The sequence below is a fragment of the Fukomys damarensis genome, unplaced genomic scaffold (genome assembly GCF_012274545.1).
Source record: "Fukomys damarensis isolate Sample0158 unplaced genomic scaffold, DMR_v1.0_HiC HiC_scaffold_8, whole genome shotgun sequence".
Taxonomy (NCBI): Eukaryota; Metazoa; Chordata; class Mammalia; order Rodentia; family Bathyergidae; genus Fukomys; species Fukomys damarensis.
In genome coordinates this window covers 6,988,231-7,005,370 of record NW_022900920.1, presented here as the reverse complement: position 1 = coordinate 7,005,370, position 17,140 = coordinate 6,988,231, and the positions used below count along the sequence as shown (strand labels likewise).

The window sequence follows — 17,140 nt, the reverse complement described above, 5'->3', positions numbered from 1 at the left end:
TCAGGTATTTCAAATACTTCATTCAATATGCTAATGGTATAGTTATATCCTCACGCGTTTATCATGTGATGTTTATCTGCAAGGTAAATTCCTAGAAGTGGTTTGTAGGTTAAAGGTAAAGTATCAATGTCTTTTCTGTTTTGTTTTGTTTTGAGACAGTCTCAGGCTGGCTTTGAATTATGTAGTTTAGTCTGGCCTCAAACTCAAGGTGATCCTCCTGCCTCAGCCTTCCAAGTGCTAGGATTACAGCTGTGTGACATGAGGCCCAGCTCAATGTTAATGTCTTTTGAGACACTTTAACCTGTTGCCCAGGCTGGACTCAAATTCCTGAGCTCAAGTGATGATCCTCATGAGAGTGGCTGGGACTAATGGCACGCACCACCATTGTTCTTTAAGGAACTGGCCAGTTCCTCTCCCCAGCTGAAGCCATCTGTCTCCTAGCACTGTGTCATATTCCTGTCTGACCTCAGACACGAAGGTTGATGCACATGTCTACACCAGGGAACTGCTTTTCTTACTAGCCAAAGGCTCATCTTAGATGGTTATGGTGGCACACACCTATAATCTCAGCACTTATGAGGCTGAGGCAGGAGGAATAGGAGGCTGAGGCAGAAAGATTGCCTCAAAATTCCAGGTCAGCCTGCACTACAAAGGAAGACCCTGTCTCAAAAAACAAACAAGGCGATCCCCAGTACCAAACAAGGGCCGGGCATGGTGGCGCATGCCTGTAATCCCAGCACTCCGGGAGGCTGAGGCAAGAGGATCACTGAGTTGAGACCAGCCTGCGCTACACAGTGAGTTCTCCAGGTCAGAATCAATTATATAGTGAGACCCTGCCTCAAAAAAACCAACCAACCAAACAAACAAGGACCAGGGATTTAGCTCAATGGTTCTGCCACCTGCTTCACAAGCGTAAGGTCGCAATCAAGGTCTCAAGTTCGATCCTCCAGTACCAAACAAACAAAACAAAACAACAAAAAGCATTCTAAGGTGTGGCAGTTATCTGTATGAACAGTAGAAAGAACAGGTATTTGCCAAAGCTATTGAGAAACACAATGACTATACTGCTATCATTTTACCTGAAATTCAAAGCTTAAAGTGGGCCTTCTGCAACTGAGGATCATACATATTCAGGAGAAAAATTCCAGCCAGACACAATGTTCAGGCCTTTAGACCCAGCACTCAGGAGGCTGAGGCAGGATCACTTGAGCCCAGAAGATGGGAGACCAGCCTGAGACAACATAAAAAAGATCTGCTTGCACTAAACATGTATACTATTTTCTTGTCATTATTCCCTAGACAATACAACTATGTATACAGCATTTCCATCATCTTAGGTATTACAAGTAATCTAGGTATACAGGGGGATGTGCATAGGTTATATGCAAACACTGAGCCACTTTATGAGACTTGATTACCTACAGATTTCTATAATCTTGCATTGTATACAGATTATCCATGTGTATGTAAAATACACAAGATGTTTCATTTAAATGAATAAAATGCCTATTGATAAAAACTCAAGTGTTGTTCTCATTCATCTAAAGCACTTTAGAAACACAGTACTTCTAGCAGATTCTATTGAAGCCGGCTAATGACATCAATGATGCCAGGGGTGGTGGCACATGCCCGTAATCCCAGCACTCATGAGGCTGAGGCAGGAGGATCACTGTGAGCTCAAGACCAGCCTGGGCTACATAGTGAGTTCCAGGTCAGTCTCAACTACATAGTGAGACCCTGTCTCAAAAAAACAAAAAAAACAAACAAAAAAAGACATCAGTGAAAGAAATAAGTGTGACTGAGTTTTCAAGTGTCCCAAGTACATGACTGGTCATTCAGACAGTGAGTAGGGGACTCTTGGAGCAATCTTCAAGGGTGCCAATTTGAAAGATACTGAAAACTCCCCTTGTCACGATACTCAGAACAAGCAGAAAGAGAACAGACTTATCTGGTGTGATTCAACGTGGCCTCACAGACCACATTAAATTACACAGGGAATTCTGGTGTCATTCAATTAGCTTTCTCCAAATGAAAGGGCCATAAATTGTTCTCAAACAAAAAACTTTTAAAAGTTAAAATGTTACGTTTATTGAACACAGCTGAATTAAGGGTGGAAAGGTGAAACAAATACAGTATAATACACACAGCTTATCAAAGATGCACCCTTTCTAAAAATCATGCTATAGAAAAGATAAAGAATGACATAATGGGGAACAGGACTGATTTAATCAAGAAACTTTCGTATTTGATTCTTAATCTTATGCAAGTACAATAATCTCCAAAGTATTTGGCAATAATTTAGTTTTCTTCTATTTCCAGACTTTTTTTTTGGTACCGGGGATGGAACTCAGGACCTTACACTTGCAAGGCAGGCATGGTGCCACTGAGCTCAATCCCCGGCCCTAGTTCTAGACTTCTAAATTATACATAGTTTTGCTTAAAATAAAAGCTAATTTTAAGAGCACAGAGAAGTCTAGCACAAACAGTAAGATTAAATCTAGAGTAATGAAGATTAAGAGATACCGATTAACAGCCTTTGTCAGAAAACTGACCACCTAAGGTTGAATGTGGAGGGGACTACCCGGAGTCCTCTCACCAGAAAAGCAACAACTGCTTAGTGTTCCAACTCACAGTAGAATTTCTGATTGTACCTTGTCCTCTATTAAGAACAATTTATATAGTTAAATGGTCTTTATAGACAATCTGCATCCATCTAAACATATTCTACAATAGTGTGATTATAAGGCCACAATATTTCTTTTGGGCAAACCCCTTAATGTAGTGATTTTAATATCAATGTGTTACTCATTCTTTTAAATATAAAGTGTTTTATAACTGAATATGGGTTATATATTTTAAAATACTACATACATCATGACTAGTATATTAAAATTATTTATACTATTTATAGCTAATATCCAAAGAAAATTTACTACCAAATTCTTACAGTAGGTATTAGTCTTCCATGCTTATTAATTGATCCCACAGGTATAATTACAGATCAGCATGATTCTAGTGTCTCTCTCTCACTTTACTAATCAGGAAAGCAGCATGTACAGAACAAGTGGTACAGCCACCCAAGGACCATGACAGCTCTTCAAGGTAGCTGTCACAAGCTCAGATACAAATCCCCACCACATGAACAAAGCTGGATCCAATTCTTCATCAAAAAGTACTGGTGGAGGTTGTCAGACGCCTTCCAATGTAGATCCTTAACAGAAAAATAATGGGCAGTTAACAAAGTCTCACAATTCTTAAGTGATTTTGCACAGCTGAAACAGGGCAGATCTCTGGTAACAATTTATGGAAGGAGCCCAGGTACTTTATATTTATTTTAAGTGTGAGGTTTCTATCTTTTATTATGTAATTTATATTAGTCTAAAAAACACCCAACTACGTTCTAATTAATGTAATGCACTCGATGTAGCTACAAAGTAGGATACCAGGTAGAGATGCAACTCAGTAGTAAAGTGCCTGCCTAGCATGTACAAGGCCCTATATTCAATCTCCAGCACTACGAAAACAAAAAAGAGCAAATGGAATACTAATAAACCAGAAATGCTGTTACTACATAGAACAGCTTTTGCACCCCCCCTTCCCATATGTGTGTGTGTGTGTGTGTGTGTGTGTGTGTGTTACTAAGGACTGAACTCAAGGCTTTCAAAAAATAGCTATATACCCATCCCTTTCTATTTTTAGACAGTCTTGCTAAGCCACATGTCACCTAGACTGAGCTCAAACTTGCCGTCTTCCTCCCTCAGGACCTTAAGAGTGCTGGGATTATGGGTGTGTGCTGCCCTGCCTGTCATCCCCCTATTTTTTATTTATTTTATTGATTTATTTATTTATTTTTTGGTACTGGAGATCGAACTCCAGTTCTTGTGCTTGTGAGGTAGGTGGTGGAACCACTGAGATAAATCCCTGGCCCCCACTTACTATTTTTATTTGTTTTTGTTTTGTTTGAGTCTCACTATGTAGTTGAGACTGACCTGGAACTCACTATGTACCCCAGGCTGGTCTTGAACTCACAGGGATCCTCCTGTCTCAGCCTCCCTGAGTGCTGGGATTACAGGCATGCACCACCACGCCCAACCCACTTACTATTTCTAAACTGACAGAACACAGTTCTGGAGAGAGCTCCCAGCAGAGCAGGTTGGCATCATCAATTCACCAACAACATCAAAGGCCAATTGCAGAATGAAGCCCTTTCCTATAAGCAGCCTGAACTCCATCCTAATGAGAAGAGAGGCTGAGTAGTACATACTGCTAGAGGAACTATGAAAGGAGGGGTCTCCTGAAAAGAGAACAGGAGACAAAAGCCTGGCTAGCCAGGCTTGTGGAGAGTGACAAGAAATTCGACTGTTTAAAAAAAAAAAAAAAAATTAGGCGGCACACCAGCAGTTTTCTGGGTCCAACTAAAGAGGGTTTGTTTTTGTTTTTTGTTTTGGTAGTGGGGATCAAACTCCAGTCCTTGCACTCACAAGGCACGCAGCAGCACCACTGAGCTAAACCCCCAGCCTGGTGGCTTTTTTTTTTTCCTTGAGACAGGCTCTCACTCTGTAGTTCATGCTGGTCTCAAATTCATGGCGATCCTCCTGCTTCAGCCTTCCCAAGTACTAGGATTACAGATGTGCACCACTACTATACCCAGTTTTAAAAGGGTGGTTTTTATTCTATCAACATGGGAAAGTGCTGACAATATCGTAACACCACCATCAGGATATGAAAGACTAAGAACCAAGGTCTGGGACACTGGCTAGGAAATGGCTGCAGAAATCCATCTGGAAATGATGGTAAGCCAGATTTTTAAAATGTAAATTTCCCAGGCACTACACAAAGATTCTGTTTACTAGTTCTGGGAAAAATCTCTTCCAGAAACCAGTGTCTACCCAATTCCATGCATGAAACTGATACTCTCTTTTGGAGTATGACTCCAAAATAAAGGATGGAGTGGAGCTGTCCATGAGACAAATTCAGGAAAGAACTAGCACAAGGAAAGATACAAGGGGGAGAGAGGGTTCAAGCTCAAGAAACTGACAGGTTTCATTTTGGATAAGTGACTTTGAGGAGCCTTTGGCCCACCCAAAGAGAGAACCAAAGGCAGGTAAAGGTCAATCAAGATGAAGGGCTGTACCAATAAATGTTCTGCTATAGTAAAAAAAAAAAAAAAAAAAAAAAAAAAAAAAAAAAAGTTTTTAATCCAGGTGTGGTGCCTCGTGGGGTGGGGGGATGGTGGAATATAAGATCCTGCCAGACCCACAAGTCCTATGAGCCCAAGACATGAAATAGATTGGGTCTCATCAGACATGTGGAATGGATACTGGTGAAAAAGGGTGACTGTGCTACAAGACCCTTTTCATGCTGTTTCCTTCTGACCCCAACACATGAGCCTTCCCAACACTGTAAGGCAGACGCTCATAGAGGCATCTCCATCTGTCCAATAAACTGCAGCCACAGAACACTGCACAATGGGCCATGTGGGTGCAGCACCTATCTGGAAAAATGCTAGGGACAAGCCTACAAAAGAGTTCTGGGCTTCCCCTCAGCTTTCTGCGCTGGTTCTTCAGCTACAGATCTTACCAGGGGGGCTGAACTCAGGTCCTTGCACTTGCCAGGCAGGTGGCAGAACCATTGAGCTAAATCCCCCACCCCTTTCTTCCTTTATTGCCAAGAGTTAAACAGAACAATCCTGTCCTATAGGAAATATAGCAAGTTACTAAGCCATCCATTTATAGTAATGTAATGCAATACAGGAATGAGACTGATTTAAACTACACACAATGACATGGGTAAAGAAGTCAGACATGAGAGCCCCTGTGCAAGATTTGGTAGTGAATGAAAGGAGTGGGAAAGGTCTTTCCAGGGTGTGAGGTTGTTTCTGTTTCTTGACGTAGGCAGTGACCACTTGGGCATGTTTGTGAAAAAGCACCAAGTTACAACTTATGGTCTGAGATTCAGTAAAAAAAAGTTTAGAAACAAATTACCAAGACCTAGAATTACAAGGCCCATTACGCCAGGAGTCACATGGTGCAGTCACTTACCCCAATCCAATGGCTAGCAGATGAGACAGCAGCAGAGACGGAAGAAAAACCTTCAGAAATTCTGCTGAGAAAATGCCCCCTTTCTTCATAACACTTGTGTTTCTCATGCTGAGAGTAGCTGTGCGCTTTGGGTGTTTAAAAAGGAACTCCCTGGAGGAGGAAGAAGGTGTTAAGTCAACAAGTCTTCTGTCAAACCAAGAACCTGGGACACTGGAAACAAACTTACTTAGGGGGTATATTTTCTGGCCGACTTGACCAATCCCATATCCAATCTGAGTTTTTCTTCAAGATGCTTTCAACTTCTTTCCTTCTCTCAATATAATCTTCCTCGGACTAAAATAAATATTCAACAGATTAGCCTATCACACTCATACCAAAAGCATGAGGTCATACACAGAACCCACAGCCAAGAGATACAAGCCCGGCTTCTCAGATCCCAGTCCAAAGGCACTCATGAACAGGTGAGCTGGCTCTCTTCTCCTTTCAGGACAGACTCTTTCTGTGGCAGGACTGCCCAGTCTATTTCCATTCTGTGAGATTCTAGTAGCACTAAAAACTGTGCAAACACTGTCCTAATGAAATAATGTGATATGAAGACAAAGATGGTGACTGAAGCAATGATTAAATAGAAAAAAATGAAAACAATCCATAATGACTTAAGTAAAGAAAATATTATATAACAGCTTTAACAGATGCTTTCCATTTAGGCAGGAGGCAAAAAAGAAATTTACACATAACCATAATTTCAGCTCACCTAAAATATTATATAACAGTACCAAATACTAATTTAAATGAATTTTTAAAATAATGGGATTATAGGTGTTTTTCTCTGCTTTTTTGTATTTTCAAAATCTGTACTTGGATGTAATTCTTTTTAAACTGGGGAGGGGGGAGTCACTCCAGAATGCAGTACCAAGTTATCAAACATCTGTGTATACCAAAGCTAGACATGAACCCCAAATGTCTAGAAGAAGCAAGTCATATGCCCCAAAACTCCTGCTGCTATCAAAATCCCTATTGAGCTCCGGAAGCCTTTGGAGTCATGGTAGGGGCCAGAGAGATGTCCTGAGAAAGACTGGCATAGCAGAAGACACTCCTTTCTCCCATGGCGGAGGCCAAGCAAGCTAAGAGCATTGGAGGAGGCAGGACTAATATTAACTGTAAGCCTGTGCTTCCTGAGACAGCTTTAGAGCTAATTAAAGGAAACTTCAACAATTTATGTTCTTGCCATTATTAACTATGCAAGAGAATACTTACTGTGCATATTATACACACAAAGAACAGCAGTACCAGATGTAACAAGACATACTGATCACTACTTCAAAATCCTGTGCAGGGGCAGAATGCAAAATTACTGAAAACTAAGGCAATAACCCCAGCTGTCTGTTTTCCTCATAGATGTATGCCTTTTTGAGCTTTGTGACCCCACAACAATGCTGTCTGATATGTCGGATTCATTTTTTAATCTGTTGTTAGAAAAATGATTTTATATGGACATTTCTAATTTCTAGGCCAATGAGCTATGCTGAACTTCCCAAGCATCAGTTAGCACTGGATATTAAGAAAGGCCTGGGGTGTGTTTACAATGTCCAATGAGGAAGACACCCAGAGTCATAACCACAGTGGGAAGAAGGGCCCTGCACAACTCTGTCATTGATGCCTAACTCTTTTTCATTGCCCAATCGACAGCATAGCAGTGAGTGCACCAGCAGCTCGCCACTCACTGCTCCCTCCACAGGCTGCAGGCACACAAGAACGCTGCCTCCAATCCCGTCTCTGGATGGCAGGTAGCAGTGGAGGCCCATGCTGCACACTGCACACCCCTCTCAGCACCTCCCCTGGTCAGTTCACTATGAAGCCTGTATGTTGGGGAGATCCACATCTCGTTGTTTTGGCGTCTTCCCCAGTTTGTTTTTTTGAGACAGGGTCTCATTCTGGATTTCAATCCTTTGAACTATGTAGTCCAGGGCTGGCCTCGAGTGCTACGGTTATAGGTGTGCACCCAGCCAATTTTTTTTTTACCCTGAATTACTTAATTTTATTATTTTAATTTTTTTAAGACAGGGTCTCACCACATAGCCAAGCCTGGCCTTGAACACAAGGAGATCCTCCTGTCTTGGCCTCCGAGTGCTGTGATTATAGGCATGCACTACCACACCAACCTAAATTACTTAGTTACATTTGAAATGTTTACTGTACACCTCAAATGCTTACAACTGTGCATCTTCCCCAGCTTACCTGAGAGCTGTTTTTTTCTCCAATGCTATGTGTATCTATTTCAGAAGCTCTATTAGTATCTTGTGGTGTCTGTGAGCGGGGTGGGCTAGATATTGATGTGAACAGAATGGGAAAAACAGAACATCATGTTAACACTGTCATTAGAAGTAAAACCCCCACGCAGAGGCATCTCCTTAGTTAAGGACAGGATGGAGGGGTTGTGTCAGCATATGTCTTGCCTTCTGCCCAACATCAGACCAATGTCAAACAGCTCTTTCATCTTTTCAACTAAGCAAAAAGGTGTCAGCCAGCCAGTCTTCTAAAGAAGAGGCAAGGGACACCCAAGCGAGTAGCTGGCCCTCTCACCCACTAGCTACATGGTCTGTAACATATCTGAAAAACAATTAAATTCTGATCATGGACTCTCAGTCTTACTTCCTTGGTTTCACTCCTACATTCTGCTACCAGGAACAAGATCCCTGACAGGCCCACTGAGCAATACCAATGAATTTCTCAGACCCGGGGTTCACACTGTAAGTCACCTTACAAAGCTAGTGGTTATCAAGGGGCCCTTTTGTTGTCTGATTCCTAACTTTAACAGGGTCCCTGCAGACTAAGCACCAGGTAATTTCCTCCCACCACGTGGCAAGGATCCTTCCAGAAGCCTCTCCCAAATAGGAATGAGCACTTGTGACTGTTCTTTCATTTAGACCACCAGTGCTGTAATGCATGCTCTTAAACCTACCTGTCACAGTGAGAGCTCTTCGAGCTACTCCGTCCAGATTCATGCTGGGCGTCTAGCAGTATTTTTTCCATGTCACCATTATAAATAGAAACTGAGGCTGGAACACTGCTCCCATTCCCATTATTGCTGAAGTGCAATTCTACCCAGGAGCCTGAAAGGGATCAAAAAGGGTTATGTTTGGAATTTTCTATCTGCTTTGGAATTCAGTCCTAATATATAACGTCTACTCTTTTCCAGGAGGTACCACCAGTGACACGTAATGAACCATCATCATGTCCTTGGACCCCACTTTAACTGCCTTTGTGCCCACCTCAGACACAATGATCACTGGAGTGTTTACTCTCCCAGATCCAACAGGCAAAACCCCTGGGGCTGAAATAAAATGTCTGTATCTCTTGCCATTCCTTTATATGAGGCAGATGTTTGATAAATCTGCAGTCGTCAAGAGTCCAGTTCAACAATTTTCCTGCACTCCATTTAAAGAAGAAGCCTAAGAAATTTTTTAAATTCTTCAAACAGTTTAAACTACTTTTTTTTTTGGTACCAGAGATCAAACTCAGGACCTTGAGCTTGCAAGGCAGGTGCAGTGCCACTAAGCTACATCCCCAGTCCTAAACTACTTCTTTCTGAGGTACTGTGCAGATATGCAGCTCAGACTGGCCTTGAACTCTGTATGTAGTCTAGGCTGGCCTCAAATTCAGTGATCCTCCTACTTCAGCCTCCCAAGTAATAGAATTATAGGCATGTATATTATATTCTTATTTATAATACATAAGAATAATACTCCTCTAAATAGCTCGGCAGAGTGGCACACACCTGTAATTCCAGCACCTAGGAGGCTGAGGCAGGAGCATTGTCCTGACTTCGAGGCCAACCTGGGCTACATAGTGAGTTAGTTCAAGGCCAGCCTGAACTACATAGTGAGACCCTATCTCAAAAAAGAAAAAAAAAATTTAAATTAAAAATAAATTGGAGGAACAGGGATTTAGCTCAGTGGTGCTGCCGCCTGCCTCACAAGCGCAAGGTCCTGAATTCGACACCCAGTACCCCCCAAAAAAATAATTAAATTTAAGGGCTAGGGATTTAGCTCAGCGGCACAGTGCCTGCCTTGCAAGCTCAAGGTCCTGTTTGATCTCTGAAACCAGTAATTAATTAATTAATTAAGCCATACTAGCCAGGTGTGGTGGCACATACCTATAATCCCAGCACTCAGGAAGCTGAGGTAGGAGGATCCAGGCAAGTTCAAGTTTGAGACCCTGTCTCAAAAAATTTTAGCCACTCTGGTGGGTATGTGGTGATATTTTGTGTGATTTATTTTGTATTTCTCTGATTTCTAATGAGGCTGAAGACTTTTTCATATGTTTAACTGATCACTTGAATATCATCTTTTTGAAATTGCAGTTCAAATCTCATTTTTCTAAGTTGTCTCAAGAGCTTATTTGTGAGAATTATATATTCCAGATAAAAACCTTTACCTATTTAAATGTGATACAAATAACTTTGTCTTTAAAATCCACCTCAAATTTAATTCTTACAACCTGAAACAGGATGTACCTTTTTACTGAAGACTGCTTCTGCTTCCTTTTCTGCTTTAGTGTTTTCTTTGTCAGAAACCAAGCATGAATACACACACTGGTCTATTTCTGGGCCCAGGATAATTTCTCCAGTTTGCTTCATAGGTTTTTATCTACAGCAAATTGTTTGTTAAAAATTAGCCTTCTTAGGGAAAGTGGGAAGAGTAGGGGAAAGGTAATAAGGGAAAAGAAAAAAATATGAGAAAATGAAAAAATAGAAATAAAGTGTTTGTAAATGTGGAGGGGAGGAGGGGGTAAAGGGAGGGCAGGGATAAGGGGAAAATATGAGAACCAAGACTTGTCATGTCAAGGTACAAGATCCCAGTAATAAATGTAACTGTACTGTATACCTAAAATGTACCAATAAACTCAATGAAAAAAAATTAGCCTTCATAGATAGATGTCAGGTGTGGTGGTATACACAAGTAATCAGGGAACCTGAGAGGAGGCTGAGACAGGAGGACGGCTCAGAGTTCAAGGCCATCCTGAGCTACACTGTAAGACCCTGTTTCAAAAACAAAACGGGGCAGCACCTGCCTCACAAACACAAAGTCCTGAGTTCTATGCGTTCTATCCCTAGTACCAAAAAAAAAAAAAAAACCTGAATAAACTAATTTTGTAGTCACTGTAATTTTACTAAGTACAACAATAATCACCCTGAACTGTTTTTTTTAAATCTGTCCTTAAACCAATAGAACACCATGTAATTAGGGGAGAAATGGAGCAGTCTATTAATTCACTATGTTCACTGGAGGCAAGGGTAGGCTATGCAACTTTCCAACAAACTAGGCATTTCTTAGAGACCTGCCTGGGCCTCATGAAGACACTTTGGAATGACACATAATTACAAAAGCAGGAAAAAAATGTGGATATACAGCTTATACCACCACCAGCCTCACAGTAAGCTAGCAGCTGCCTTTCCTCTTTAGCCTCACTCACTGCCTCACAATGGCCTCACCACACCGACTACTTCACCAGGGTCTGCACATCAGCAGAGGCTATAGGGCCCTCAGGATGAACACACCACCCATCTGACTGGAGTTCAGGCACTCTGATGCAGAAGCCTGACAATGAAGCATCATCACAAAGCTCAAAGGAAGAGTCCTGCACTAGCCTTCCTTTCTTCACAGGTCTTCAGGAAAACAGTCAGGAGCCCGCTCAGGCCCACTGGCCTCTTGGACCACAGCCCAGCTCTGGGCAGTTCCATTCTTTTAGGCTTAATCTTATGCTATTCAGATTTAGGTCTGGCTCAATTTGACTATGCTAAAATATTGCTGAGATCTCTTATTGGTAGCTGAGTTTGAGATGTGTGATACCTTCTTTCCAAAACAATTCATTTCAGATAGAAAATGTGGAGATTTTTCCCACACTGACAACCACTCTGGTAACACTAACTAGGTATTCAACGACTCAGTTCTTACAAAGACTGAGACTTGGTATCAGATCCCACAAATTAAAGGGCTCAGTCCACAAGACTTTACAGCCAGAAACAGGGTGTCCAGACTATCCACATTTTTACCCAGCCTACTACAAACATAGGTGTTCCCAATCTCCTTCAGGTTCAATAATTTGCTAGAATTCAGGAAAATGTTAATTTTACTTACATTTCTGATACAATTCAGAAACAGCCAGATGGAAACAACACATAGAGCAAGGAATGAATGAAGGGTCAAGGGAGGCAAACTACCTTCCCAACACTACGATGTATTTACCAAATCCAAAATTCTGTAAAACCGATGGTTCCAAAGTTTTCACTGTTTAGTTTTTTTAAGACAGGGTCTCACTAGGTCATTCAGGCTGGCTTTGAACTCCTAAGTAGCCCTGGCTGGCCTCAAACTCACTGCAATCTTCCTGCCCTAGCCCATTTTTTTTGTTTTGTTTTGTTCTTAAATCACCCAATCTTTAGCCCCCCTCCCTTGCCTGGTGACCCTGAATCTCCAATCTCTGATGGGGGGTGCCTCAGGACCTTGCACTTGCCAGGCAGGCAGCAGCACCAGAGCTAAATCCCTGGCCCCCATCTCTCGATTATTTTCTATGTCCTTCTGATGACCTGGCATACATAAGGATCTCTCCCCTGGGGCCCTACCAAGTCAATTTAAAAGTTCCCCAAAGGAACCTTAAACGGCCTCAGGCCAGGGATTCAGCTCAGTGGCACCAGTGCAAGGTTCTGAGCCCAGCACCGCCCCCCAAAAAAGAAAGAAACATCTCTTTGGCAAGATGTATCAAGTACAGGTGCAAATTCCCTATAATGAGTGATATACGCCGAAAATGTACCAATAAATGTTTTGCTATTTTTTTAAAAAGCCTCTTTATGAAAAACAGCATCACTCAGAAAATCCCAAAGGTTTAGGAGCCCTGTGCCAAGTACTGGGGATAAAAGACTAAAATATTTACTACACAAGGGATAACTCAAGTACAGAGTACAGTGTATTTCTGTTTTAGTCTGGGCCACTACAAAGAATACCTATAGGGGGTACACACCTGCAATCCAAACGCTCTGGGAGGCTGAGGCAGGAGGCTTACCAAATTCCTAGACCAGCCTGAGCAACTTAATGTTAGTCCTTCCGTCTGTAAGAGGAAATGGACTGGGAATACAGCTCAACGCAAAGCCCTTGGGCTCGATCCCCAGTACCACAGAAACAAAACAAAAATGTTGGGCAATTTATAAGGCCTCACAGACCCCTAGACTGGAAGGCAAGACTCAATCCTTGTTACATCGGGATAATCACTGGTGGTGCTTTTTCATTGCCCTCCAGAAGCCTAGCCCCACCTCATTCTAAAAAAGCTAACTTGGAATGCTCAGGCAAATGTTTACTTAAAAATTCTAATGATGGTGATGTATAGCCAGGGATGAATTAACCCACAGAGCAGCTGCGGTGGGCTGAATCAATGAAAGCTCTAAAAGGTTTGCCATCACTGGCTTCAGAGAAAGGGCAGGTACCCAAACTGCTTCCCAGATAAGAGAATAAGCAAAACACATGATCACAGGGATTTGGGATGGTGTAGTAACCCAGGGAGAAGCCCCAGGCAGTGGAGCTGCTAAATTTGGAAGGAATTAGCACCAAAATCATACAAAGGGTTTCTTCCTCAGGATTAGTGATAGGGATCTCAGAGAAACTACTTCTCTTACATTTAAAAGCTTTTTTTTTGGGCGGGGGGTGGTACAGGGGATCAAACTCAGGTCCTTGTGCATGAGAGAAAAGCAGCAAAACCACTGAGCTAAATCCCTAGCCCTAAATCTAAATGTCTTTTAAAATTGCTTGTGAAATGAACAAGAGTCTTATCTGGTAAATGGTTTTGAGCATAAATCACAAATGGGTGGGTAATTCAGATTACTGGTTTTGTTTGTTCTGTTTTGGCAGTACTGGGATTGAACCCAGGGATCCCCAAGTCTTAGTTTCAGTGTCTCATCAAACTGCCTAAGTGGGCTCTAACTTGAAATCTGCCTTACCCCACCCAAAGGGCTGGGATTACAGGCGTGCACCATCACGTCAAGCAGGTTACTGGCTTGTTTTTTGTGTGTTTTTGTGGGTGTTTTGGAGGGGGGTGTTGAGACAGGGTCTTGCTATGTATGTAGTTCAGGCCACCCTCCAACTCATGGCAACCCTCTTGCAATTTATAGGTGTGAGTGTACCACCACGTCCCGCCAGCTTACTGGCTTTCTAAGAGTAATTTTGTCTTTACCCTCCTTTCGCCGGAAATGTGCCTATCTAATGCACTCTCAGTCATTTGGGTTCCAACAGTCCATGCAGTACTTAACAAAGTCTGATTTTCCCTTAACTGTTTTCAGCCTTATTTTCATTTAACTTTTAGATCTCACTGTGACTATAGGTAAAATGTAGAGGCTGGCCTAGAATCTAAATGTCTAAAACCCCCTCATATTCTAAAACTACCTGATGTTAAACTGGTCTGGCAGTGCAGACTAAGGCAGGAGGATTCCAAGTTCAAGACCAGCCTGGGCTACATATCAGTAGCTAGTTCAAGGCCAACCGAGACAAAAACCAAAACAAAGCCAGTCACCGTGGTGCACACCTGTAATCCCAGCATTCGGGTTGGTGGCTGTGGCTGGTGTCCATGGACAGCATGGGCTACATGTTGATTTCAACACCAGCCTGAACTACATTGTGATACCTTGTGTCAAAAATCAAAATAAAAGCAAAAAAGAATAGAGATGTGGGATTCTTCAATTTCTCTTAAAAAGAAATGCAATGTTTTTCTCCTCTTTGGAGTCTACCCATGGTCGGCTGCCTTTAACAGCAGAACCATGTGATCAGAGCCAGGTGCAGACAAAGCAGTAAGTCAGGAAGTGGAGACTCAGATCATTAAACATTCCTGTCTCACTGAAAAGTGGGGGAGACTTTACTGAATCATACTCCCGATCTCAAGACAGTGGGTTCTTGGGAAACCAGGAACACTTCCACCCTCCTGCATTTCTTAACAAGAGAAAGAAACCCAAAAACAAGTGTCCTGTTGGTAAACAGCTTTAACTAGAAAGAGTCAGGCGTAAAAGGCAACAGAGCCAATCAATTTTGCTGTTAACACTTCTAGGAAAAATATTTGATCCCAGAGGGTAGAAGCAAAGGGAGTGTTTACTGTTTGTGGGTTTGGTTACCAAGGTTTCCACAGGTCTCAATTCAGAGGTAAACAAGAGGCAATGAAATCAGAACACAGCCAGCAGAGTGCTGCCTCAGCTGAGAACCCAAGCTGGAGATTCACATTTCTAAAGCAGCTGCCAAGCAACACGTGATTTAAGTGACCCCTCCTACCCTGGACTGGAGGGTGAACAAGTGCATGGCTGCACGTACACTCAGAAGGGCCGGAAGAATCCTTACGTGAGTTTCCACACTGTGTAACCATCTTTTTATAGAATAAGCAAAGAAAAAAAACCAAAAATCTCAACTCTTGCATTGCCAGTGACTCAGCAATTTGGTGTTTGTCAAGGAACGAGGAGGAAATATTCAGAACCCTTCCAAGAGACTAAATCTGAATAAGCAAAATACAGGATGACAGATATCGATAACTAGAAAAGGCTTTATAATAAGTTTATAAAACATCCCTTGGGTCTCATTTTGTGAATAAAGACAAAAACGTCTCAATCTATTTCAAAGGAGTTGGCAACGTTTGAATTTAAAGAGAAATATCTAAATGACAGGATTTTTAAAACGTGGTTGTAATTTTAAAATATACATTCTATAATGAACTCAACTAGTTATTAATGAAGTCTCATTTAGAGTAATGAATAAAATTCAAAGTTCACTGAATTTATCTGCCAGTAAGATTTTTTTAAAATCTTAATTATGATAAAAAATCCACTCCTGCAGGCTTGAACTTATTTATTTACATGCTCCTTTCTGCTTAGTGAACTCTTGCTTCAGAGAATACAAAGATCAACAAGCCACCAGGCTCCCCCTGCAACTCCTGGGCTCTTGGTTAAAGCTAGGGATGGACCTGCTTCCCAGTGGCCAGGGCATGCCTGGGCCTTGCTTAGACCCACTAGGTGGATCTCAGGGCTACCACCTAGGCAGCTGCGTGAGGTTGCACCTGTCTGGATTTTCTGATTGGTAAAATGGTGGCCTTGTGGATCCAGAACCAGCAACTGCCAGGCACAGCAAGTCTGCTCAGGGACATAATGCAGACTGTTACGGCTGGGTGGTGGGTGAGCAGTGTCCTTTCGCTTGTATTTTCTTAGCCTACAAACAAACCTAAAGCTTCATCTTGAAATCGCCCTATAGCAGAATTGAACACACACACTTTCTACCCTAATTTTAAAAGATTCTCAGTGTAAACTGAGAAAAGAGCAGCCAATTGTACCCCAAATCAGGCAACACCCCTCCCTCTTCCCCTTCACTAAGTCTCAGAGGGTGTGGTGGCAAACGCCTGTAATCCCACCACTTTGGTAGGATGAGGCAGGATGATCGCCAACGATTCGACAGCCTGAACTACACTCTCAGACCCTGTCTCAAAAACAAAAGAAAGTCTTAAATCCCTACAGATATAAATGTTAACGATTAAAATCAAAGCAAGCGACACTGAAACTTACAACATACCTGGATCTTGCCAAAGCTAACATGGACCTGAAGCAGACTATGAAGGAAAGGCCAGACTCAACTGCGGAGATCTTTAGTTGTAATTTTAGGTCACCCTCGGCTAGAAAAACGAGGCTTATCCGTCAGATCCAAACGGTGCCCAGACAGCTGCACACCCCGCTGCCTCCTGCGGCCCCGGGCAGAGTGCGCGAACCTCCCCTCAGCCCGCTGCCTCCTCCACGCAACACCCTACTTCCCCTCAGCGCCGTCTCCCCGCGGCAGCCCCAGCTTCCCAAGGCCTCACCCTGCAGGTTCTCCTCCTGCAACCCGGAGACCCCGCTCTGCGACATGACACCAGAGGCTGCTCAACCGTGTGGGGCTCCGCGCCCAGCTGTAACAACGCCTCAGCGGCGGTCGCGCAAGAGCAGGAGCGCGACAGGCCCGCAGCTCTGCACTAACCACAGGCCGAGCGGAGCAAAAAGGACATGCGGGGCGGGACGGGGCGGGGCCGGGCCGAAAGCGAACTCCACCGCTCGC

General features: G+C 42.8%; 1 protein-coding gene across 1 annotated transcript; it reads right to left on the bottom strand.

Annotated features, from left to right (window-relative positions):
- Positions 1 to 2,077: 2,077 nt before the first annotated feature.
- On the bottom strand, positions 2,078 to 17,104 carry Bnip3 (BCL2 interacting protein 3). Its single transcript, XM_010620540.3, has 6 exons — positions 16,908 to 17,104; positions 9,004 to 9,154; positions 8,280 to 8,364; positions 6,268 to 6,374; positions 6,042 to 6,191; positions 2,078 to 3,211 (listed from the first exon to the last, which is right to left on the bottom strand). Exons 1-6 carry the CDS (start codon positions 16,951 to 16,953, stop codon positions 3,166 to 3,168), a joined length of 585 nt encoding a protein of 194 aa, XP_010618842.1. The 5' UTR covers positions 16,954 to 17,104; the 3' UTR covers positions 2,078 to 3,165.
- Between the last annotated feature and the right edge of the window lie 36 nt (positions 17,105 to 17,140).

What these genes read in the sequence shown, in the direction of transcription:
- Bnip3 (XM_010620540.3), bottom strand. Translation starts at nt 16,953, where the DNA reads ATGTCGCAGAGCGGGGTCTCCGGGTTGCAGGAGGAGAACCTGCAGG. An exon ending in AAGAGCTCTCACTGTGACAG is followed by an intron (nt 8,365 to 9,003) that starts GTAGGTTTAAGA and finishes ATCAATATCTAG; the next exon opens with CCCACCCCGCTCACAGACAC. An exon ending in CCAGAAAATATACCCCCTAA is followed by an intron (nt 6,192 to 6,267) that starts GTAAGTTTGTTT and finishes TTCCTCCTCCAG; the next exon opens with GGAGTTCCTTTTTAAACACC.